General features: G+C 35.3%; 1 protein-coding gene across 1 annotated transcript in view; it reads left to right on the plus strand.

Annotated features, from left to right (window-relative positions):
- CFAP47 (cilia and flagella associated protein 47) overlaps positions 1 to 25,463 on the plus strand; it is a 503,092-nt gene that overhangs the window by 252,031 nt on the left and 225,598 nt on the right. The window contains exons 38-40 of the mRNA XM_072744557.1: positions 3,171 to 3,321; positions 5,256 to 5,344; positions 17,737 to 17,823. Of these exons, the coding sequence (XP_072600658.1) occupies positions 3,171 to 3,321; positions 5,256 to 5,344; positions 17,737 to 17,823 (327 nt within the window). The remainder of the gene's footprint in view (positions 1 to 3,170; positions 3,322 to 5,255; positions 5,345 to 17,736; positions 17,824 to 25,463) is intronic.

Genomic DNA, 25,463 nt, shown 5'->3' on the forward strand with positions numbered 1-25,463 from the left:
ATTTTGTTTTCATAAAAAAGAAATGGCAGCATTATTATTATTAGGTATTATATAATTATCTATGTGTACCACATCCTTAGAGTCTTTCTAAATCATGATTAATAATGGCTCTTTCTGGCAGCTGTGGATTTAAATTCCCAGAGATAATCATTTACATAGAATAGATTAAACAGCTACAGCAACATATAAACAAACATGTTTACTTTTGCATCTAATTTGATAATTAAATTTAGCTTTAACCATAGAGTTACTGCATAAAAGTAAAAGTATACTTTTGGAAAAGCAGTCTGCTTCTTTTTTTCCACGTTATTCTCACTGAACCTTTTGGGCGCTGATATTGAATGATACGTTATAAATTATTTTCCATCTTTTCCAAAAGCCAAGTTGAAGTACCCTACAAGAGACATGTAATATCAAGATTTTTTTTTAATGAGAGGGAGGCAATTGGAACAAAAATAAAATAAAAGGAAGAAAATTAATATGAAGCCTATGATTATACACATTTTTAGAGACCTAAGACATTTACCCAAGTAGACCACCCATTTGATTCTGAACTTTCTAACACATTCAGGAAGGAATCCTTGTCATTTACATGCCTCCATCTGACTACAAAATTTCAAAAGAAACATCTATACTCAAGAAAGGCTCAAATCTTCATAGTCCTAAAACCAGACATTGATTTTATAAAAAGGATATTATATTTTAAAATGTGTTTCATAGGATTTAAGTATAGGTCCATAAATTCATTTATTAAATGCATGTTATTTAGATTATGGCCATTTTCAAATACCTTTTTTAAATCAACTTCCATGGAGATCCAATCTGTTAGCAAGTCTTCTTGATTTTACCAAATATATCTTAAAGTTGACATCTTTTCTTCTTAGTCACCTATTCCACATTTAGTTTAATGTACCATCATCTTTAAGCTGCACTGCCACAATAGACTACTAAAAGGTTTCTCTGCAATCCATCCTCTATCTTAGAATGGAAACATTTTTTTAAATGCAAATTTGCTTATCACTCCTCTGCTTAAAATATTCCCATAGCTTCCTATTACCATTAAGATATAGGCTGAATATCTCAACATGATTTTCATCACTGGCTCTTGGATATATCTGTATTGCTAACACTCTTGCTCTCTAAGCTGTAGCACCACTGGCCTTTGGTAAGTTCTTCAAACACATAATTCCTCAAACCAGAGGCCTTGGATGCCTTCTTTCTTCCCCTGTTCATTCTGGCTAACTCATTCTCATCCTTCATATCCCACCTAGCAGATCCCTTCCTCAGATTTTTCAAACTATACCACACTTCCTGTTATATGCTATCATACCACTTCCTAGCACGTACATAATTTATAATTTTCACATTTATTTCGTGATGGCATAATTAATGTCTGAATGCCCTATAGAATGTAAGATCCAGGAGATCAGGAATACTAAGGGTTTTTTCTAATTACTATATCCCCAAATCTAAAACAGTACGTGGAATATTATAAATTCTCTAAATATCAATTGAGTGAATGAATGAATGACTTGATCTTATGATTAATTTTAGGAAATCTATAAAAATCCTAAGTCATTCACAGGTATCCTAACACAGAATTTGAGCCTATACATCCTGAAAAAGATCTCAAGGTCAAATATTCTTTGCTCTTAATTAAATTCAAATCCATGAGCTTTTTAATGACCAACAAAATATCCCTTTGCACAAATTGAGATTAGTGATGACATATTTGAGTAAAGACCAGCCCCACTCCCACTACATGTGAGTTGTAATTTTCCCTAAAAAGCAGGTTTGTATTTCTATTGATTTTGAAAGTCCTTAATTCACTTTACTTTTTGCTGCTCCATAGACTTACCTATTTAACATTAATTCCACAAGGATCTGAGGGAAGGTAAGCCAAAGTTGGACACTGACTCTATTCCCATCTTCATTTCCAAATATGAGTATCCTAAGAGAAGGCAATAGGTGATAGTTTGTACAAAGGAATAACTGTGATAACTATGCTAAAAGCCAGAGCAAAAGCAAATATAAAATTTCCTCAAGATTTTTTACCCACAGCTGTGCCAAGGCAAGGCAAGGCTGAAAGAGTTAGCCAGTTAAGAAACACTGAGCTCATTTTTTTTTTTTTTATTCAAGGACTTCATTACTTACATTAAAGTTCTCAAAAGGGCCAGATCCCATGTCCCTTGTGCAGGTTAATGCCACAGCAAAGGGGCTTTTGTTGATGAATACATCATGCATGGTAGGGCACCCTGTTGCTGACAGCCAATCTCATGCTGCCACTAAGCAGTTTTATAGCCTGTAACTCTCCCCTGAAGGGGACTAGGTAGCAACCCTCCTACTGTATCACAATCTAGGAGGCAATGAGAAAGTGAGGATACCCTCTCAGGGAAGGTAGAGAGGCAAGTGAGAAAGGTTCTTGTAGCAGCTCTTCATGTGTCCCTTTGCTCTTATGTTATGGGTGGATCTTGGCTTTCTGCCAAGACTTTTATCCACTGTAGTTAAGCCTTGTATATGTGGCCTGTGTGTTGGCATGCCAGATTGTCAGGGTGCTATGTGTAGTCATTCCCCTACAAACTGGTAAGTGAAATCTCCAAATCCATAGGCTCCTCACCATTTTACTGTGTTTTTAGACTAGGAAGTTGAGGTTAAAGGGAGATGGACATGACTTTCTGTTTTCCTTCTTTTATTTATGTTTCTCTCAAATAAAAATCCTGCTATGTATGTACTATTACTTTGGTTCCAGATTTAAATTTTATTTTCAACCATGGCTTTAAGTATTTTTTGAATTCTTAATCTTTCTCATTTTTTGTCTATGTGATAAAAAAAAAACAGTGATATGATTAAGAGTTCACCTAAACAGCACAGAAAGTCCATTAATTTCACCTCAAAAATACCTACATCATTTCCTGCAGCTAATTGGAAATCCAGTACTTGGTAAATTCTATGTACATTTGAAGGTAACTGTAGATTTTACAGATAGGATCAAGATGTTTTAACTGATGACAAAAACTGGATTGTAGACTTGCTGAGATGTGTAGCAGTCTTCAATTTTATTGTAGAAGTGAGTATATCGCAGAGTGTAGGCACTGGGCACATGATCTATGCTGAAAAGATACTTGTGTTTTTTCAGTAAAATATTTCCTCTTTTATCTTTTACTAAATAGAAACCAAATTACTGTCACTCTGAAATTCACCAGTCGCTTTCTTCATCCCGCTGAAGCTTCACTACTATTAATTTCAAAACGTAGACATGCAATAGGAGGCGCTACAATGACTTTTGCTCTTAAGGGTGAAGTCCTCAATTTTAAAGCCATTGTAAGTAAATTTTACCTATTTTGTATGTTTGCTTCTCTTCTCAGTGCCCCAAGCACAGCTGTTCTTCTAAGTTTTATCTCTATACAGCTTCTGTTCTTTGAAGTCATGTTTGTACAGACACATGTGCACATAATTACATTTGCACAATTCTTGCCTTCTGTGTCTCTGATATTCTTGCTCTGTTACTCTTTCTGTGGAAATAATTCGTTTTTTATTTTTTATTTATTTTTTTAAGAGTGTGGAAATAGGGATCCCTGGGTGGCGCAGCGGTTTAGCGCCTGCCTTTGGCCCAGGGTGCGATCCTGGAGACCTGGGATCGAATCCCTCGTCGGGCTCCCGGTGCATGGAGCCTGCTTCTCCCTCTGCCTGTGTGTCTGCCTCTCTCTCTCTCTCTCTCTGTGTGACTATTATAAATAAATAAAAATTTAAAAAAAAAATTTTTTTAAAAGAGTGTGGAAATAATTCTTCAGTTTTATAAGATAATTTGAAAGGATTTGTGTTGAGTGTTCCTTTAAGGTCAGATTTTTAGGATTATATTTGTTCTTTCCATAATGGAATCATTTACTATATACAATGTAGCAACTTACATTCCCTTCTGCTGTGGAGACTTGTGATTTAAAGTAAAGCAGTCCCTGGGCTTCTGTCTGTTTTTATTTGAATTAAGGGTTGGTGTTTTATGTGGCAGAGAAAATGTTTCTCTTCTCTGATAGGGACATTCATCAATTTATCTTGAGTGTCCTGTGGCTCAAATCCATTCTAAAGATAATGCTAAGACTGGCATTTATTGAGAGGCAATAGTGTTCCAGACAGAATTCTGTTTATATCTCAAAGAAAGAGAGAGAAAGATTTTTAAATCTCTATAAAATGGTCGTGATATTGCTATCATCGACTTCTTGTAGCTGTTTTGTCTAAATATTATTTTATACCATGACTGTATAGTAAAGAAGTAAACTTGTTATGTTGCCAGATTTCCACATGGGTTATAAAGGATTTGGGGTGAATAGGGAATAAAGAGATTGACTCCAGTAATGGCCAGTTGTGTAAGGAGAGCATTAAGTTGCTCACATGGACAGACTGGTTGACAAGGTACAGACGCTCAGAACAGGAAGCGGACATTTGATTATCATTAAGATGTGCGTCCTGATCTTCAGATTTCCTCCTAAATGATAAATTCTTAGACTTCCCAACCCTCCCACACAAATTCTCCGAAACGAAACATTGCCCTGCCATATGTATCTATGAGACTTGGATGATTTTAGCTTGTCATTTACATGGTTCTGGGGCAGAAAAGCTGACACCTGAAGCTCATGTGGTCTGTTAATTTCTCCATCTGGCTACTCATGGTTTTAGTAAACCAGGGAGGGGCCTGGATAATAATGGAGAAATAAAATAATAACATGATCAGTCTAAAAATGTAGAATTACTAGCATCTTATTTTCCATGAAAGTCCTTCAGGTAATTTGAAGTTTTAATTTTACATTTTTGCTTTTATTACAGTACAAATATGTCAGTGTAGCCACCACATCATAAACACAGGCATGTCACACACAGAGATATTCATGCACTCACATGAGCTATGAGCGTGCACATACACACACCCTGCCTCTTCCTTATGTCATGTATATTAGGTATATATATGATTGATTAATTTTCAAATGTGGAATCATGCTCAGTCATTAACAAAAGCAATTTCAAGGAAACCAATTTAGGAGACACTATTGTGACAAATAATTCAGTAATGTGGTAAGATCTATTTCTATTTGTTCCCGCACAGATTTTAGCAGTACAATATTTGTGGGATAAGGGGAATTACATAAACTAATATCACTGTAATGTTTAAATGTACTATTTTTTAGATACTTTAAGTTTATATGTTACAATTCAGGTTATTCTTTTTTATTTTCATATAGAATTAATTTTTTTTTTTACTTTAGGAAATTATACATTGCAAATCTCCATGTTATGAATGGAAAGAAATCACTGTGAATGTTAAAAATCCCTTCCACACTGCTGGGGACTTCAGGTGTGTTAATATAACATTTTTGTATAATTTCTTTGCAATTAGTCATATCCAATCTTAAAGGGAATAAGTGACTTTTTTCAATGTGAGCCATTTTGAGAAATTTTATATGTTTACACTATAGTAAATTTATGGACATCATCAGATAAAACAACAAATGATGATAAATCAATTTTTCTGGAAATACTATTTGATCTATTTAAAGATAAGATTGGTCATATCAAATTTATGATTTTTGTCTAAGAGCTTTATGTTTGTTGAGATGTACTAATCCTTTAATTTTTAAAAATGTTTAATTAATAGACATTTTTACTTCTAATTTTATTCCATCTGTTAATTTCTGAAAGTGAAATATTGATTCAAGCAGAACATGCATTTTAGCTTAAGGCATCATGATTAATTTAAACTGTGCATTAACCATGCATTCGAGCATCTTGAGATTTAACAAAAACAATAACAGCAACACAGATTTGAGATGAAAAGAATATAAAATGCTTAAGTACTAGTTAAGGCCGCAATAGACAAATCTCTTTGTAAACTTACATACTGAGAGAGAAGTTGGTCAGTGATACCCATGTATTGCTTCAATTATGCACTGTTGCCATCAGCTTTAGAAATCAGATCCTCACAACAGTACTTGTGTTGACACTAGAAGTTGTAAGTATGCTTATTATTTTAGTATTTGATAAGTTCCAGTTTTTAAAATCATTGTATTCCTAGGCTGTTGGTAGTTTCTTATTAATCATCATTTATCGTTGACAAAACAGTTTGTTTTTGTTAAAACAGTTACTGGTGAATTTATGGTTCCTTTGTTTACATGGGGAGAGTTTTATTTACTGTAATTTTATTAAAGTTTTAGAATGCAAGGAACAAAAAAAATGTCAGAATATGTAGCATTAATCCAGTATTAAAATATGCCCTTAAATGAACCAAATGACTGACTGCAGTTCTTCAGAGGAAATCAAGATCAAACATAGTTAGTCTTACATTCTAGTGGTAGAGCTGAAAGGAAATCTCAAAGTTCCAGGAATTGGTAGACTATTATAATTGTATGTTTTTCAAAAATTATAATATTTTATTGTTACTTTATGATTTATCTCAGATTAAATTAAAATTCAACAAGAGGTGGTGCATGATTTGTTTGGTAGAGCACAAGACTCCTTCTTCTTTGTATGAATGTGGCCCTCAAATTTAGTCAATGGGCATATAAACTCAAAATTTTAAAACCACTTACAAAATGTGTAAAATCAGCATTTTACAACAGGCATGTATTTTAAAATATAAAAATAATACACTAGAAAAGAAAGGAGATTTAATTGCCAATTAATTCTTATGGAGACATTTTGTAATGTTACAAACACCATAACAATAAGTGAACTAGCTTTTAATGTTACACTTAAAAAACTACCAGAATTTAATTATTAACAATCTAATATGAAACATACTTTAAAATAAAACAAAAATGTCCATATATTTTCCCCAAAATTATATGCAGTGCAGTGACCAGATTTGATCACTTTTTAATCAAAATCTAACAGTACTTTTATCAAAAATGGCAACCCAAACTAGATTTAACAGACAGGATTTGCCTACATGCCTCTCTCTACCAGATTAGTGATTCTCAAATTCCTCTTTTGCAGAATGCAACTATTTCTTGCTATATAATACTTTTTTATACACTATAATATTTGATTTCCTAATATTTTGTTGAAGATTTTACATTTATAATCATAGAGTTTAATGGTTTAATTCCCTTTTCTACTGATGACTATCAGTTTTTTGTGTCATTAATACTAGCTTCTAAGAGTGATTTGGGAAATGGTCCCTTTTATTATATTTTTTCTGAAAAGTTTGTGAAGGATTGGTATTAATTCTGTTAATCTTCAGTAGAATTCACAACTAAAGCCATCAGGACTGAGCTTTGCTTTATGGGTAATTTATTTCATTACCAGTTCTATCTCTTTATTTGTTTTGGGGCTAATCAGATATTCTATTTCTTCTTAAATCAGTTTTGATAGTTTGTACTATTCTAGGAATTTGTGCATTTCCTCCAAATTATGTAATTTGTTGGCACATAAATTTTCATAATATTCTCTTACAATCCTTTTTTTTCCCCCTGGAAAGTCAATAGTGATGGCCCTTCTTCCATCCCGAATTTTAATAATTTGATCTTCTTTCCTTCATTCTTGATCAGTCTAGGTAAACATTTGTCAATGATATCGATCTTTTCAAAGAAAATTTTTTTCTGGTTTCCTTGATATTCTCTATTGTTTATTGAGGTAGGATTGACCTACAAAAAAACCCGCACATTTAATGTATACAATTTGATGAGTTTGGACATATGCATGCAACCATAATACTATCACCACAATTAAGGTAATAAACATATCCATCACTTCCAAAAGTTTCCTTCTGTTACTTTTTTTATTGTGGTGGTGGTAAGAATGCTTAACATGAGACTTATCCTCTTAACAGATGTTCAAGTGCTCCGTACTGTGTTGTTAATTAACTCTGTTGTATATCACATCCCTAGGATTTATTCATCTTGCAAAACTGAAACTTTATATGTAACAACTCTCCATTTCATCCTAGTATGAATTCCTAGCAACCATCATTCTATCCTCTGCTTTTTTAATTTGGCTATTTTAGATACCTCATATAAATGGAATCATACAGTATTTGTCCTTCTGAGACTGGTTTATTTTACTTAGCATAATGTCCCCATGTTTCAAACATGTTGTCACATATTGTAGGATTTCCTTTTTTTTTTAAGGCTGCATAGTCTTCCACTGTAATATATATACACACCATGTTTTCTTTACTCATTTGTCTATAGATGGACATTTGGGTTTTTTAGATTGTTTTCATATCTTCGCTATTGTGAATAATGCTGCAATGAGCATGAGAGTAAAGATACCTTTTTGAGTTCTTGATTTCAGCTCCATTGGATAAATACCCAGAAGTGGAAGTGCTGAACTACATGATACTTCTACTTTTAATTTTTTGAGGAACTTCCATACTTTCCCATAGTGGCTATACCATTTTGTATTCCCACCAATAGCATGCCAGTGTTTCCTTTCTCTAGATATTCACCAATATTGTAATATCTTTTTTGTTTGTATGTTTTCGTGTTTCTTTGTTTATCATAGCCTTTCTGATAGGGATGAGATGATATCTCACTGTGGTTTTGAAATGCATTTCCTGGATGAGTATGGATGTTCAAAATGTTTTCATATACATGTTGGCCATCTGTATGTCCTCTTTAGAAAAATGTCTATTGATATCCTCTGCCCAATTTTCAATTAGCTTATTTGTTTTTTGGTTAGTTTTTTGCTTCTGAGTTCTATGAGTTCTTAATAGATTTTGGAAAATAATCCTTTATCAGGTATATGATTTGCAAATATTTTTCTCACATTTGGTAGGTTGCCTTTTCATTTTTACATTACTCTTGTATAACTCTATTGCATTTACCCCCCTTTTCATGGTATTTTTGTCAGACATATTGTATCAAAGGTGTCACAATAATCAGTAATGTTACTAACATTTTGGGGTATATCTTTATTTAATTTTGTGTAATTTTTATGTCTTAAGAAAGCTGAGAGAAGAAAAGACACTGTATTAGTTTGCTAGGGCTCCCATAACAAAATACCACGGACTGGTTGGCTTAAGCAACAGAAACTTATTTTCTCACACTTCTGGAGGATATAAGTCCAATCAAGGTATTGGCAGATTGGGTTTCTTTGAGGCCTCTCTGTCTTGCAGATAGATGGCCACCTTCTTGCTGTGCCCTCACATGGTCTCTTCTCTGTATGTGCACATCCCTGGAGTCTCTGTGTGTCCACATTTTCTCTTGTAAGAACACCAGTTGGAATGAATTAGGGCCCACTCTAATGGCCCCATTATAACTTAGTCGCCTTTTTAAAGGCCCTGTTTCCAAATAACTGTCACATTGTGAGAGTACTACAGATTACGGCTTTAACATGAAATTTGAGGACGGAAACAATTTAGCCCATAAAAGAAAGTATACACATTTATAATTTTCATTACATTAGCCTTCTTATTTATCATTTCTGGTTTATTTGTTTCTATGGATTCACGTTACCTTCTGGAATAACTTCCATGGCTAAATCCAGCTTCACTGTCACCCACCTCATTTTTAAAGTTTTTCTTTTATTTTCTCTCTGTCTGCTCCTTCCAGTAATTGTATTACACCATGTGTTGGTACACCATTATGTGTACGAGATTGTTTATTTTTCTTTATTCTATTTTCTGTCCTTCAGATTGCATAATCTCTTCCAATCTTCAATTTGTTAGCTCTTTCTTTTTCTGCCAGTTCAGATCTATGATTGAACCCCTCTAGTGATTTTTTAAAATACTTGTTTTTGTAGTTTCCAACTCCAGAATTTTTTTTGTTCTTCTTTAAATTTCAGTCTCTTTTTTGATATTCTCTACTTGATGTTACATTGTATCATACCTCCCTTTACTTCTTTAGTCATATTTTCCTTACTTTTTGAAGACATTTATAATGGCAATTTTGAATCAGTTTTCTGTTAAATCTTTTTTTTTTTTTTAATTTTTTTTAAATTTTTTATTTATTTATGATAGTCACAGAGAGAGAGAGAGAGGCAGAGACACAGGCGGAGGGAGAAGCAGGCTCCATGCACCAGGAGCCAGATGTGGGATTCGATCCCGGGTCTCCAGGATCGCGCCCTGGGCCAAAGGCAGGCGCCAAACCGCTGCGCCACCCAGGGATCCCTTTTTTTAAGATTTCATTTGGGCAGCCTGGGTGGCAAAGTGGTTTAGCGCCACCTTCAGCCCAGGGTGTGACCCTGGCGTCCCGGAATCGAGTCCCACATCTGGCTCCCTGCATGGAGCCTGCTTCTCCCTCTGCCTGTGCCTCTGCCTCTCTCTCTCTGTCTCTCATGAATGAATAAATAAAATCTTAAAAAAAAATTCATTTATTTATTCATGAGAGACAGAGAGAGAGGCAGAGGCACAGGCAGAGGGAGAAGCAGGGTTCATGCAGGGAGCCCGATGTGGGACTAGATCCCAGGACCCTGGGATCATCCCCTGAGCGGAAGGCAGATACTCAACCACTGACACACCCAGACGTCCCAGTATTCTGTTAAATCTGATAACTGGTCACTTTAACATGCAGTTTCTGTTGCCCATTTCTTTTCATGTTTCATCATTTTTAAGGTTGAAAACTATACATTTTAGAATATATGTATATTGTAGCAGCTGAGTACTTGTCCCATCTCCCACAGGATCATTAATGGTATTGGTTAATTTTTTTAAAAGGTTTTATTTATTTATTAGAGAGAGGGAGAGAGAGACATAACAAGAGCAAGCATGAGCAGTGGGTGGGGAGAGGGAGAAGCAGAGTCCCCTCTCCAAACTAGTTTACTACCAAACTAGCAGGCCTACAGTTTAGTCTGTATCTCCAGTGAATCTACCAATCTACTCCCAATTGCCTTTCACCACAACCTGCACTATTTTTCATTGATCCTTTGGCCTGGTCCTCTTCATACTTTGTTGAAAATGCAACCGATTCCTTTGGGGAGAGATTAAGAGCTGTTTTAATTTTTTATTATTTTTTTAAGATTTTATTTATTTATTCATGAGACAGAGAGATTGAGAGGCCGAGACACAGGCAGAGGGAGAAGCAGGCTCCACGCAGGGAGCCCAACGTGGGACTCGACTCCGGGTCTCCAGGATCAGGCCCTACGCTGAAGGCGGAGCTAAACCGCTGAGCCCCTGGGGCTGCCCTAAGAGCTGTTTTAAACCCAGCTTCTCCCTCCAGGCAAAATCTCGGAACCCTGGCTCTGTAGCTGGAGGTGGGGATAGTGTTGCGCTTACTTTTCTCAGAGTACCACCCGTACATTAGGATCTAAGTATGAGGTGAGATAGGGGACGATAGCTTTAGGTATTCTTGGCTTGCTTCTGCCATGAACAACCATTTTAAAGCTAAGTCAAGGACAATTTCCCACCCATGAAGAGCCTCCATCCTGCGAGTGGTTGCTGGGCAGAAGTGGGATTCCCCCCTACTACTCTCAGCTTCACTTGCCCAAAACTTAGCTTCAGCAGCATGTACTGGGGGCAGGATGAGAAATGTTGATGTCCTACCCCTCCCAGAAAGGTAGCTCTCCAACTGGGAGCTGGGGAAGTTGTGACCCTGTATTCTTAGCTGTGCCAGTGAGGACTAGGGTTTCTGTCTTACTGAGTAGGGAAGGAAGGTGGAGTGAGGGGTCTTGGTGCAGATGCCACACATTACAGCCTTTCTTATGGAATTTAGTTAATATTACTGAATAGATTTTTCTTCATTTCCTCTATACCCTTAGGATAATCTCCAGACAATTAAAATAGTTGATTCTTACATCTTTTCCTCATTTTCCTGGGGAGCGGTCGATGGAGCTCTCATGTTGTCATGCTGGAACAATGCTTGCTTTAAATTCTATTTTGCCCATTACTACTATAGACACTCCAGGTCTCTGTTATACCATTTGTATGGTATGTCTTTATTGACCTTTTGCTCCTAATCTGTTTGTCTTTGAACTACTGTTTATATTTTTTTCTAATCTGTTTGTATCCCTTTTGTCAACCTCTGCCTTTTGATTGGAGTGTTCCATCCATTTAAAGTTCATTTAATCTCTGATACTTAATTTAAGATTGCCATTTGGGTACCTGTTTTCTATCTTATGTCTTTGTTCCTCTATTTCTCCATTACTTCTTGGTTTTGTATTGTGTATTTATTTTTAGTGTAAATTTTTGGTTCTTTTTTGTCTTCTACTGTATTTTTCTTATTTTCTTAGTTACCCTGAAGATTATAATCATCCTAATTTAGCATAATGTAGCTCAAATTAATACCAACTCTATTTTAATAAAATTCAGAAACTTGGCTGCAATGTATCAGCTTTACATAGCTACTTGTTACTGCTATTACTGTTACACCTATTGCATCTTTATACATTATAAGCCCCTAGAACAGTTTTATATTTATTGTCTTGCATTCTTTTCATTTAAATCAGAAAGCAGAATTTAAAAGTTTGCACAGAAAATACTAATGATGTATTATATGTTGGATAATTGAATTTAAATAAAAAAAGAAGTTACACTTATAATTTTTGTTTTGATTTATATATATAGCTATATAGTTACCTATGTTGGTGCTTTTTATCTCATGTGATTTTGAGTTAATTTCTAATGTCCTCTTATTTCAGCCTGAAGGACTCCCATTAGTATTTCTTGTAGGGCAGGTCTGCTAGCAATGAATTTTTTTTCAGTTTTTGCTTATTTGTTAGTATTTCCTTCATTTTTGAAGGACAGTTTTGCTGTAAACAGTATTCTTTATTGACAGTCTTCTTTCAGCACACTGACTGTATCATCCCATTGCCTTCTGTAGTCTAAGGTTTCAGATGGAAATTCAACTGTTAATTTTACAAAGGAATGATTTAAGTGTTAAGTCAATTTTGTCTTGTTGCTGCTTACCACGTCTTGGCTTACTAATATACTTTGACTATTATTTTCTAGTTTGGGATTGCCTTGGGTTTGTCCTGAATCAAATTTTTTAGACTTCTTAGGTGTGTGAATTAATGTTTCTCATAAAATTTGGGAATTTTTCGGGACGCCTGGGTGGCTCAGTGGTTGAGCGTCTGCCTTCAGCCCAGGGCGTGATCTTGGAGTCCTGGGATGCAGTCCCACATCGGGCTCCCTGCGTGGAGCCAGCTCTCTCTGCCTGTGTCTCTGCCTCTCTCTCTGTGTCTCTCATGAATAAATAAATAAAATCTTTTTTAAAAATTGGGAGTTTTTCATCATTTATTTCTTTGCATTTTCTTTCTGCTTTTCTTTCCTGTCTCTTCAGGATTCTGACAAGGCTTGTGTTTGTATGCTTAATGGTGTCTCTCAGTTTTCTGAAGCTGTGTTAATTTTTTGTCATTATTTTCTCTTTCTGTTCTTTAGAAATAATCATTTTATCTGGCCTATTTTCAGGTACACTGGTTCTTTCTTTTGCCACTGCAAACCTCCTGTTGAGTCCCTTTAGTGATCTTTTATTTCAGGTATCATACTTTTAAAGTCCAAAATTTATAATTGGTTATTTTGAATAATTTCTCTCTTTATTAGTATTCTTTATTTGGTGGAACATCAATGTCATTCATAAACAGGGTTGAAGACCTTTTACATAGTTTGGGGATCCAGCAAGCTCCTTCAACCCCTCACATAATCATCTTGTTCCCCAGATCTTCCTTTGATGTTTTGGCAAGCTCTTATTTGATGCAACTGCTGTAGGAAACTCAGGTACATTTGCTACTGATTGTTTTCAGCAAACATCCTGGATATTGCTGTTTTCCTTTGAGCCAGGTCAGTAAAGACAACACCTTGCAAACTGAATTTTTCTAGGGAGCTGTGAGACAGAGGAAAAAGTAGCAATGTTCAGGGATGGGACTTTTTTTGAAGAGCTGCAATCTCAGTCTGTGCCCTCATGTGGCTATAAGCCTGCCCATTTTTACAACTACCTTAGTTGCAAGACTGCTGATTTTCAAGGTTACTACAGAGCAGTGGAAAGATGGGAATTACAACACTAAAGCTACAAGGCCACAAACTCTGCTGTTCTTATCAAGGTGTGGTGGTTCTCCTTGAATAAATATGACTCAAATTGCTGCAAGCTTTTCATTAATTAACCAGAGTTCTGAAAAAAGTTAATTTTTACAATCTTTTCCAGTGTTTTTATTGCTTTTATAGGGGAGGGAATGTGTGGTGCTTCTAACTCTGCCATTTCTTGCCTTTCTTTTTCTGGTAGCCAGAAAAAAAACTATTGAAAAATAGTTTTTGCTTTAGATTAGACTGTTCCCAAAGTATCATCCTTGAATCAGCAAACTCAATATCACCTGGGAGCTTGTTACACAAACAGAATCTTAGGCCCACCTCAATCCATTTGAGTCAGACTCCGCATTTACCATCTCCTGAGGATTTGTTTGTACATTAATGTTAGAGCAATGCAGGTCTAAGTCAAGATTGTTCAAAGTTTAATCCATTTTTAAGCTGTTTAAAAAGCATCTGGAGAGCTTGTTTTAAATGGAGGCTCCTGGAAGCCATACCAGACTTAACTAAGTCAGAATTCATACAAATAGAGCTTGGGAATATGCATTTGGACCAAGCACTGCAGATGTTTATAATAAACACTGAAGTGTGAAAACCACCAATTTAGAAACTACAGTAATCAAGTAGGATTTTTCTCCATTTTAATGGCAGTTTGTATTTTATTTTTACAGTTAATATTTCTATTTTAAGGAGGACATCTTCAATGCAATTATGCAGGGACTTTTCAAATGCTATTTTATCTCAAAATGGCATATGCACAGTATGCAAAAAACCTAATATTTACTTTATTGGTTTAGTCTTTTTATTTGTGTATAAAATTGTATTATCCTTGTGACTGTTTTTTAGCCAGAACAAATTATGACCTAAATAAATTGCCCTGATGATTCACCTTGGATTTATAGAAATATAAAGAAACATTGTAAATTTTTTCTGCCTCATAATTTTATGAGATTTGAATGAGAGTTCAACACCTTAATTTAAATTAAAATTATTCTCTCAAGAGGAACTCTTCCTACATTTGCTTAACTATAACTTTAAAATGATAAAAGCAAATCTGATAGTCTGATACATGTCTTACATAGTTCATAGTTTACATTTTCCTATAGTAAATTTTGTCTGTTTAAAAATTTTTAGTGTTTGATATTAATATAATTCCTTACAATCCTTATATATGAAACTATCAAAACTACCAACTTAAAAGGAAAGAAAGTGACATTAACATTGTTGGTGAGCAAGAATTCCTGTCCCCTTTAAGGGTCCTAGTTAGACTAAGAATCACATTGACATGAGACAGATTAGTAGGAGAAAATCAAATTTAATAATGTAAGTATGGGGAATCCATGCAGACAAAAAAAATTCCAAAGACAGGCAAAATGAGATATGTATGTCATCCTGAACTAAAGAGAAGGAAGTAGGGGTCTGAGATTTTAGAGGAAAGGAATGCACCTCACAAGGAGAGAAGAAAAGCAGATGTTTGGTAATTAGACATTTGCCCTGCCATACAGATGGATAAAATTTATTATTCACAAGGATAAAATTTATTTCTGCTAATGACCCTTATTCTGGGAAAAACTCCCAATTTTGCTTCTTCTTTATAATTAAGGGAGAAGCAAAAAGCTTTTTTGGGCCCACAGGGTCTTGATTGCCTTCGGCTTCAAATAGTCTGCATGCCAAAGTGGTACATTTGGGGAGCAGAGGCTGCCTTGAACCCCTTCAACATTGAAACATTAAGATGTATGAATGTGTTACATTTTAGTTTTGTATGCAGTTGTATGTGTGTTTGTGTTTCAATACTAAAACATTTGATTAATTTTATTATTGATCTATTTTTACTGTAAAGCTTGTATTATGAGATTAATAACTGTTACATAATAAAGATTTATTTTAACGAATTGTTGAGAAGGAAGAAATTTTCTCTGCTCTTCAAGATCCTTTTAGCTGAACTAAGAATCCAATTGACATGAGATAGATTGACAGGAAAAAATGAAATTTAGTTTCTTACATAAGGGGAATTCACACACACCTGAAACTCCAAATACAGTGAGACAATATGAGACTTATATGAGCTAAACAGAGAGATAGAGGTGTGAGGATACAAAGGGGAGGAAGACCATTAGCAAGAAAGTGAGAGGAGATGTCTGGAAAACCGGGGTTGTCCTATTATGCAGATACATTTCTTAGCTAAAGAAGAATCTCTGTTAATAGCTCTTTTCCTGCTACAGGAAGGATATCTTTTTTCCAATGAAAATTTAGTAAGTCGAGAGGAAGATGAAGAGCTTGACCTGAACCTGCTAGTTTTTTATTTCTTTTAACTCAAAATAATCTGCACACTGAAGTGCCCCATCTTGGTGCAGCCTGCATTTAGTTCTTACAGAATTAAGTTTTAATAAATCTGTTCTTAATATCATACAGATTCTCTTCAACTCTGCAGATAGAATTAGGCATTCCTGACATTTTGACCCACATCCAGAGGATCATTTCCAAACTAACCTATAATGTGGGCAACCTAAGGCAGAGATGATAACAGATTCATCCTTGTATTTCCAGCAGCTAGTCCACATCTAACATATAATGGATTCCCCATAACTGTTTCTTGAATGAATGAGCATTATCTTGTAAGTAGGACAGCATTGCTATGTAATTCCTGTAGATGGCATAATTACTAATGCACTGATTAAGTAGGTATCCACATCTCATGTCCAGTCCTGAAGGAAACATTTCTCTCTTTTTTTTTGGAAATAAGATTAGAAGTTATGAAATGTTTACAGCTCTGAAAATACACTGAGACCAGTATATGATTCCATTTTGTTTCTGGAATATAATTTTGGCAGTCATTTATATTCTAAATTTCCTTGCTATTAAAATTTAGCATTGCCTTTCCATATAATAGAATATTATTTTTTACATATTTCAATTCCAGATCTCCCCCCTCACCCCACCTTTTTTTTAATAAATTAATTTTTTATTGGTGTTCAATTTACCAACATACAGAATAACACCCAGTGCTCATCCCGTCAAGTGCCCCCCTCAGTGCCCATCACCCACTCACCCCCACCCCCCGCCCTCCTCCCCTTCCACCACCCCTAGTTCGTTTCCCAGAGTTAGGAGTCTTTATGTTCTCTCTCCCTTTCTGATATTTCCCACACATTTCTTCTCCTTTCCCTTATATTTCCTTTCACTGTTATTTATATTCCCCAAATGAATGAGAACATACACTGTTTGTCCTTCTCCGATTGACTTACTTCACTCAGCATAATACCCTCCAGTTCCATCCACGTTGAAGCAAATGGTGGGTATTTGTCGTTTCTAATGGCTGAGTAATAATCCATTGTATACATAAACCACATCTTCTTTATCCATTCATCTTTCGATGGACACCGAGGCTCCTTCCACAGTTTGGCTATTGTGGACATTGCTGCTAGAAACATTGGGGTGCAGGTGTCCCGGCATTTCATTGCATCTGAATCTTTGGGGTAAATCCCCAACAGTGCAATTGCTGTCACCCCACCGTTTAAAGTACTTTCTACACCCAACATATGCCCTGAACTCACAACCCTGAGATTTAGAGTTGCATGCTCTACCAACTGAACCAGCCAGGCACCCTGACCTTTCCTTTTTTGAAAACATATATGCTTTGAGATGCAGAATGAGGGCATGTGGATTTTTTAACTGTAATTTATTCTAATTCTAATTATATTTTATGAATGATGGAAAAAAAATCTAAAAGTATGTTTTGTGGTCATTTTAATTTTGTTATAGTAGAATTCAAAATAATCCTTTTTTTCCATTTGTTTTAGTGTAAGGTTGGTGGAATCCTCAACATTTCTCTCTTTACCATCTCAATTAACAGAATCTGGAAAAGTCACTCACAACATGAACGATAAGTAAATATGAACATATTTTATGCTCATAATTGTCTAAGGAAAAATTCTAAGAAATTAGCATTCAACTAAACTTTTTATTAATTATATAGTATTCATTTATTTGAAATATTTAATTTATAATATATGTATAAAATTTATATTATTCCCACTTATTCTATTCTCTTATATTTTACTAGGCTATGTGCATGAAAATTGAATAAATATGCACTGGATTAAATACAGTGGATTCTCATTATTTGTAATAGTCATATTCCATAAAATTATGGCACTCAGCAAGTGAATACTGAACCATTATTCCTAGAAGAAATATATGTAATCACATAGGTTATAATTGTAAATCCCCAAAACAATCCATCCTGGTAGATTTTTTTTTCTTCTTCACATAGAGAAAATAAGGTTCAGTAGTATTAAATGACTTGCATGAGGCTAACCCACTAAAAGGTGCCGGCAAATTGTTTCAAACCGTGTCTATTTGGCACCAGAGGTGGAGGTTCTTGAGCGTTTGTACTTCTGTACTGCCTCCTACTATCCCCCTCCTCTAGTCTTCTACATATGAGAACTGAAACAGAAAGGCCCAGTGTCACCTTGTTTGACCTTCACTGGGAACTTGTGTGACCACTGACTAGAACTTTTTGCCACACTGCACATGTCCAAAAATAACAGAGGGAACTCTGTGAGTATGGATTTGGGGGATACAAATCAATTTTAGTGAGGAGACAAATTTGCAAATAACCAGAATTTGTGGATAATGAGGATCAACTGTATTTAAATTTATTCCACCTACATTATGAGGTCTGTATTTGGTGAAAATAATGCAAGTATGTATTAGTGAAATGCATGCATATGTTGACCATTACTATAACATAATTACAGGATAGCTACTATGATGTTAGTATATTTTATACCTTTGTCTCGGTGTAATGCTTAACAATGATAGTATCATCCTTTTAGATGCAAAAATGTATCAGGAGTCAAGGATTTGGCAAATGATTTGTGCAGATCTTGCTAAGATTTAAACGAATATAGCTTATTTTCCAAAAGAAAATTGAATTTAAGGCAATAGTATTATGAGATTATAAGGATTATATTTATTATGTTTAATTTCTTCATCGGTTGTTCTGTGAAAAAAATTGTTAAAGGGGAAACCATTTTTGTCTCACAGCATTTGTTTTATTGAATGCTAATTACATGCTTAACTAAGGCATTCAAAATATTCCTTTTACATTTTGCTTTAATGAACAATAAAATATGAATTAATACCTTCAGCAATAAAGCATCCGTATAGATACCGTAAGAATAGATAGAGTATTGTAGGTATTTTATGTTAATTTCTTTGTAGTATGAAGTGTTGGTGTTTCTAAAAACTCTTCAGTAAATACTTCTCCTAAGTTTTTATCTCTTTAGTCCCTTGTTTCTTGATTAAGCAGCTGTGTGGCATGGTAGATTTTACCTGAATGGCCTTGAAATAATTTCTCCACATTAATTACAAATAATTTATAGTATCACATATTAAACTGGAATCAAATCTCAAAGGAATGCTATCAGTATCTGTGAGCTTAAGTAACTCAAAGTTGGATCAGTTTAATGAACAGAAAAATTGAATCAGCTTTCTCTTATTTTTTTTATTTTATTTTATTTTTAGCTTTCTCTTATTTTAAAATATGTATTTATATATTTTAGAGCGAGAGAACATATGTGAATGGAGGGGGAGAGGCAGAGGGAGAGGGAGAGAGAGAATCCCAAGCAGACTCCCTTGCTGAGCATGTAGCCTGACATGGGGCTCCATCTCACAACCCTGAGACCATGACCTGAGCCAAAATCAAGAGTCGGATGTTTAACCTACTGAGCCACTCAGGTGCTCCAAGTCTTTCTTAATTTGGAATACAGTATAGGAATTCTGTATCCTTATTTTATTTTATTTTATTTTATTTTATTTTATTTTATTTTATTTTATTTTTCATGAGAGACAGAGACACAGGCAGAGGGAGAAGCAGGCTCCATGCGGGGAGCCTGATGTGGGACTCAACCCGGGACTCCAGGATCATGCCCCAGGCCAAAGGCAGACGCTAAACCACTGCATCACTCAGGCGTCCCTGTATCCCAAATTTTAACATGTTTTTTTTCATATAATATTCTGGAATGATTTTGATTAGATCCAAAGTTTCATAATTACTGAAGCTATAGATAAAGCTATATTTTCTGTTATAGTTCTCAAATCCAAAACATGATGGAATAAACAATTATTAAGACATTTATAATTTAATTTTGGCTAGAAAGGACACTTTGCAAGTACTCATCCAAAATAATTACCAACTCAGCATGAAGTACAGCTTAAGAAATGTGCCTATCATGGTCTCAAACATTATGGATCATTCCTTCTCATATAGTCTCTTTCATATTTATAATACTTTACTTTCTTAGTTCCTTGCTCAAGGCTTCCTGTGATAAAATTAACATAAAGATATAGTGATATTGAGTACTGGTCAGGGAGGACACAATCCAACATAGGTTAATCAGGCTTCTTAGATTAAGTCTCAGGGCCGTTTGTTTAAAGGATTGAGGATTTACTCCTATGCACCTCTGTGAAGACTGTCTATCAGATCAAAGGTAAGAGGGGGATTTAAAAAGTCAAAGGCTACAGTTTTTCAAGGAAAAGGGAAGGTACCTGGGTTATCGTGCCAGTACTGGTCTGGGCTGAATGCTGAGCCCCAAATTTATATGTTGGATTTAAACAGAATAGTCTTAAATTGACCCCAAAGGCTGTTTTTCTGACAGTTCTTAAGAGATTTATTAGAAACACTTATTATGGCTTCTTCTTTTGGAGTCCTGACTGCTTGCTATACAACACCTCCAGGCTCCTTCATATAGCAGGCAAATCTTTATTCACTTTCTCAAGCATCAGCTAAAGTATCCAGAACTCCAACAATCAAATCCGCTTTATAGGCAGCAGAAAGGATGAAGCACAATAGAAGTGTGCCCTTTCTTTCTTTGTTAGAGCAACTTCCCAGAAATAGCACACAGCACTTCTACTTGTAGCCACTTGGCCAAATCTAGCTGGAAGGAAGACTGAGAAACCACCCTTCTCTGCATACACATCTAAGCAAAATGAGGGTTTTGTCAGTGAGGAGGAAGGGCCTATGGTTATTGGGATAGGCAATCAACAGGTTCCACCATGAGGGGACACAAAAGAGAGTTCTATTCCAAATAGCACAAAGTTTTCTAGTATTTCATCAGTCTGGCTTCATTGGCATAATGAGGCCTTTTGATCTTTAAATGTCTTAATAAAATAATACTTAGTAATGTTACACATCGTTTTTCTTAAAGCTCTCCTTAATGTTTGTCTTGAATAGATTTCCAGTTAGAAATAAAATTTAAGAACATGCATTTTGAATCATGACCAGAATGGAAGTCTGGTGTAGTACCTCTATGATTAATAACATTTGCAGGAAATATATACCATACAATAAGCATTACATTGTCTCAATAACACCCACTCTGATCTCTAGGTCTAATCAACAAGGTAACAATATAAGAGATCAAGAAAAGGTTAAAAAAATATTCCATAAACTATCAGTAATCTTTTTTTAGAGCTCTTAACAAAAATCCCTGTTTTATTCTTTTTAGGCATGTGATAATATTGTGTTCCCCCAGTTGATGTGTGAATATATAACTTAATTGGCCAATAGCATATGAGAAAAAGTACTGAATGTTTTCTCCAAAGGATAGCTTTAAGATCCAGTGGAAAATTTTTCTTGTTCCCTTTTCCTGATACAATGACTAAAGAAGCATATATAGAAATGGAATTCCCTTCACCAGAGATCTTTGAGTACATACCCTTCACATAAGATGGACATGTAATGTGCGCACAAAGTAAAGTATTGTGCTAATCCACTGAGATATGGGGTGTCACTGCAGCACAATCTAGCAGATGCTAACTGATACTCTTCCTCAGATCACTTCACTCAATATCTCCCCAAATAATAAATATTCTCTTCTCAAATGAGCAGTAAAGTGCTGAAATTATCTTCCAGGTGGCATAAAAAAGGTAAAGTCTCCTATTAAAAAGTTGTAAAATACCTCTATCTATAGGCTACTCTTCTTAAGCAACAGATACATATAAAACAGCACATTTGAAACCACATGGATGATAAAACTTTATATTCATCACACCTTTTACTTTATGGGAAAATGATCCATGAGCATAAGCAAGAGCAGTTAAGAACTTTTTATTCTAATTAAATCCTAAGGATTGCCAGCAAGGATCAGGACAGGGCATTGATTTTAGCCACACTTTAAAATAAAATTAAATGGTGGGTCAGCGGTGCTCAGAAATGAGCACTATATAAATAATTTCCTATAGTAATATGACTTGCTATTTTTTCCAGCAACATTGAATTATTTATCATTTAATAAATTCTTACTAAGTGGCCCCTCAAGCAGTGCTCATAGTATCAGAGGACTATCAGATAAATAAGTCATAGATCTGATTCTCAAGGAGCCAACCATCAAGTAGAGAAGAAAAAAATATCTACACAAGTGGAGACAATTGTACAGGGCAGAATGCATTCAGTAATATATGTTGTACAAAAAAAAAAAAGTTCTTGGAGCTCATTGACAAGGAATATCACTATCTAGATACAGAGATTTTCCTGAGCTTCATCTCCTTTATCTTCTCTTTCCATATTTCCTTGGAAAATAGCTAATGAAAGTATCTTTTGAATAAATTAGAGTTGCCTTTTCCTCAAAAAGACCCTCAAACCCAGAAAAATTGAGTTAACTATATTATTTATGGCAAAGACTAGTAGAAAAAAATTGCAGACCTAGAAAGAGAAGGCATTTAAGGAAAATAATGAGGTACTAAGCACTTTTTTCTCATGCATATGCTGTACTCTGCTGTTCTTCTTCATCATATACAAATTGGGATTGAAATGTGAGTAAGATTTTGGTGGCCCGAATCTAGAGCAGAGGAGGACTTTCCTACAAGTAGAAAAGGATCATAGGAAAAAAGAATTGCTGAAGGAGAGAAGGGACAGGCAAGGGGACATACAAGACATATGCTCATGCATATGGATTATAGGAGAGTGTGAATGGAAGTTGAAAAGGTGTTGAAGTGTTTATCTTTCTGCTTTGTAATTATTTCTTGCAGATTTACTTTGTATGACAGACTATACTCCATGAGCTTAGGGGCTTTGTCATTTATCCTTGTCTCTCAGAGTAACTTGGCCCAGAGTAGCCACCCAAATAAAAGAAGGCCCTGGTAGAGATATTTTTCTGGGTCTTGATTCTTGCTAAAAACCCAGAAAAGATGGATTCTGCATGGCCATTGTTTTAAAATAGTTTATTTTACTACACTGAATAATTGGTGACAATTAGAATTAGGCAAATCTCCAATGGAAGTACAGTGAATCAAAAGCCAGATGTATGTACTAAGAGTCACAATTTGCCATGATCCTCTTGCTCTACATGAGGATTTCATATCTGTTTTTAATATCACCACAGCCTTTGCCAGTCTGATGAAGCCTATTCTACTTCACAGAATAAAGTTTTATAAATACTTAAAATAAGATGCAAGGATTACAGAGTGTTGTAATTTCCCCAGGCTGCAATAACAAAATAATATAGAAAGGGTGGCCTAAACAATAGAAGTTTATCTCCCATAGCTCTGGAGGTTGGAAGTCCAAGATCAAGGTACAGGCAAGATAATTTTCATTTGGAGGCCTCTTCTCTTGACATGTAGGTGACAGCCTTCTTGCTGTGGGTTTACATGACCTCTTTGTACATAGATAGAGTAAGCTCACTGTTGTCTTTTCTTATAAGGACACTAATTCTGTTGTATCAGGCCCTACCCTCATTTAACCTTAATTACCCTCTTACAGGTCCTATCTCCAAATATAGTCATTTGGAGAATTGGGGCTTTAACATAAGAATTTAAGGATGACACAATTCAGTCTATGGCATAGAGGAAACTACTACTCCAGCAGATAATATACGTATTTAAAAATTTTAATATGTGAAGATATGTACTTCTTCATTAACATAAAACACAATAAAATCTACTGGTGGATGTAATAACTACCATACTTTAAAAGTAAATATGAATGTAAATAATAGCTTAAGATATGTACAAGAATTGAAATGTGATATAAACATATCCATGATTATTTGGTGATCAAATCATATTACAGCTAATGCTACTTTGGTTTGGTTTAAATTGCCATTAAGAGTTAGTGGAGGGGGACCTGGGTGGCTCAGCATTTGAGCGTCTGCCTTTGGCTTAGGTCGTGGTCCTGGGGTCCTGGGATAGGGTCCCACATCAGGCTCCCTGAGGGGAGCATGCTTCTCTCTCTGCCTATGTCTCTGCCTCTCTCTGTGTGTGTCCCTCATGAGTAAATAAATGAAAAAAAAAATCTTAAAAAAAATAGAGTGGAAGTCAAGATGGAATTTTTTCTCCATTTGAATTCATAGATACACTCTGTCCTTGCACCTCGGGTTGGTACACCTTGCTTTACAGACTGACTCAATTGCTCAGGGGCAAAGTGGTACAAAAAAACCCAGCAAATATCCCATTTGGGGGACGCCTGGATGACTCAGCATTTGAGCATCTGCCTTTGGCTCAGGTCATGGTCCTGGAGTCCCGGAGTCCTGGGATTGGGTCCCACATCAGGCTCTTTCCGTGGAGCCTGCTTCTCCCTTTGCCTGTGTCTCTGCCTCTGTGTGTGTGTCTCTCTCATGAATAAATAAAATATTTTTTTAAATCCCATTTTTATTGCCCTTCAGATGGCCACTAGGTCCTTTTCTAAAGAAGCCCTGGACATATGGAGTATAGAGTGAAGATAGAGAATTATCAAAATCGATCCTCTTGCATTTCCTTCCCATGATGCCTGAAGACTAGTCTTTAACCAGAAAATTTGCTCTTTGATTTGAGCATGGCCGTGAATGCTAGCCCAAGAATAGCTTCATGAAGGCTTATAAAAAAAGATCTTCCCTCCCCACTGGAAAAGGGTTGAATAGGAAGTCATTCTTGGGGTTGATTCATTCATACTCTGAATAGAACCAGTTCAATGTCATTTTGATTATTTTAGTTTGAAAGGAGCTGTGTACTACTACTGCAGAGAGAAAAAAAATGCTATCCCTTCACACCTCCTAAGTAGGTTTCACTTACTTTAGCCCACTGCTAAATTAGTAGAAAATATTCCCTTCCTTGATCAACTGCATTTTGTATAATTTTAACCTCTTTTGATGCTATTTCCTCTTTAAAACCAAGGGTTTAAAAATACTCCTTCTTCTATAGCTTCAACAATAATTGATAAGCATTTAGGAAAATGATAGCATAGACTGAGGCACAGGGAGTAACCAAAAGGCAGAGTTGATTTCCTGTTCTGTCTTTTGACCTGCAAGATAGTGGTTTTGTAAACAAGGTGGGTTTATCACTGAATTTCTAAACTCAAGAATGTTGATCAGGTAAAATAGAATTTTCCTAAACCAAATTATTTTATTTAATTATTTTCTGATGTCTCCAAATTAATCATGATAATCAATTTATATGAGCAAGGTAATAACATTTCTACGTCTGCATTTTTTTTTCTATCCATCTTTGCCGTAAGTAGTACAGGTAACTCAATTTTTCTGGGCTTGAGAAT

This window comes from Vulpes vulpes, chromosome X, assembly GCF_048418805.1.
Source record: "Vulpes vulpes isolate BD-2025 chromosome X, VulVul3, whole genome shotgun sequence".
NCBI classification, from domain to species: Eukaryota; Metazoa; Chordata; class Mammalia; order Carnivora; family Canidae; genus Vulpes; species Vulpes vulpes.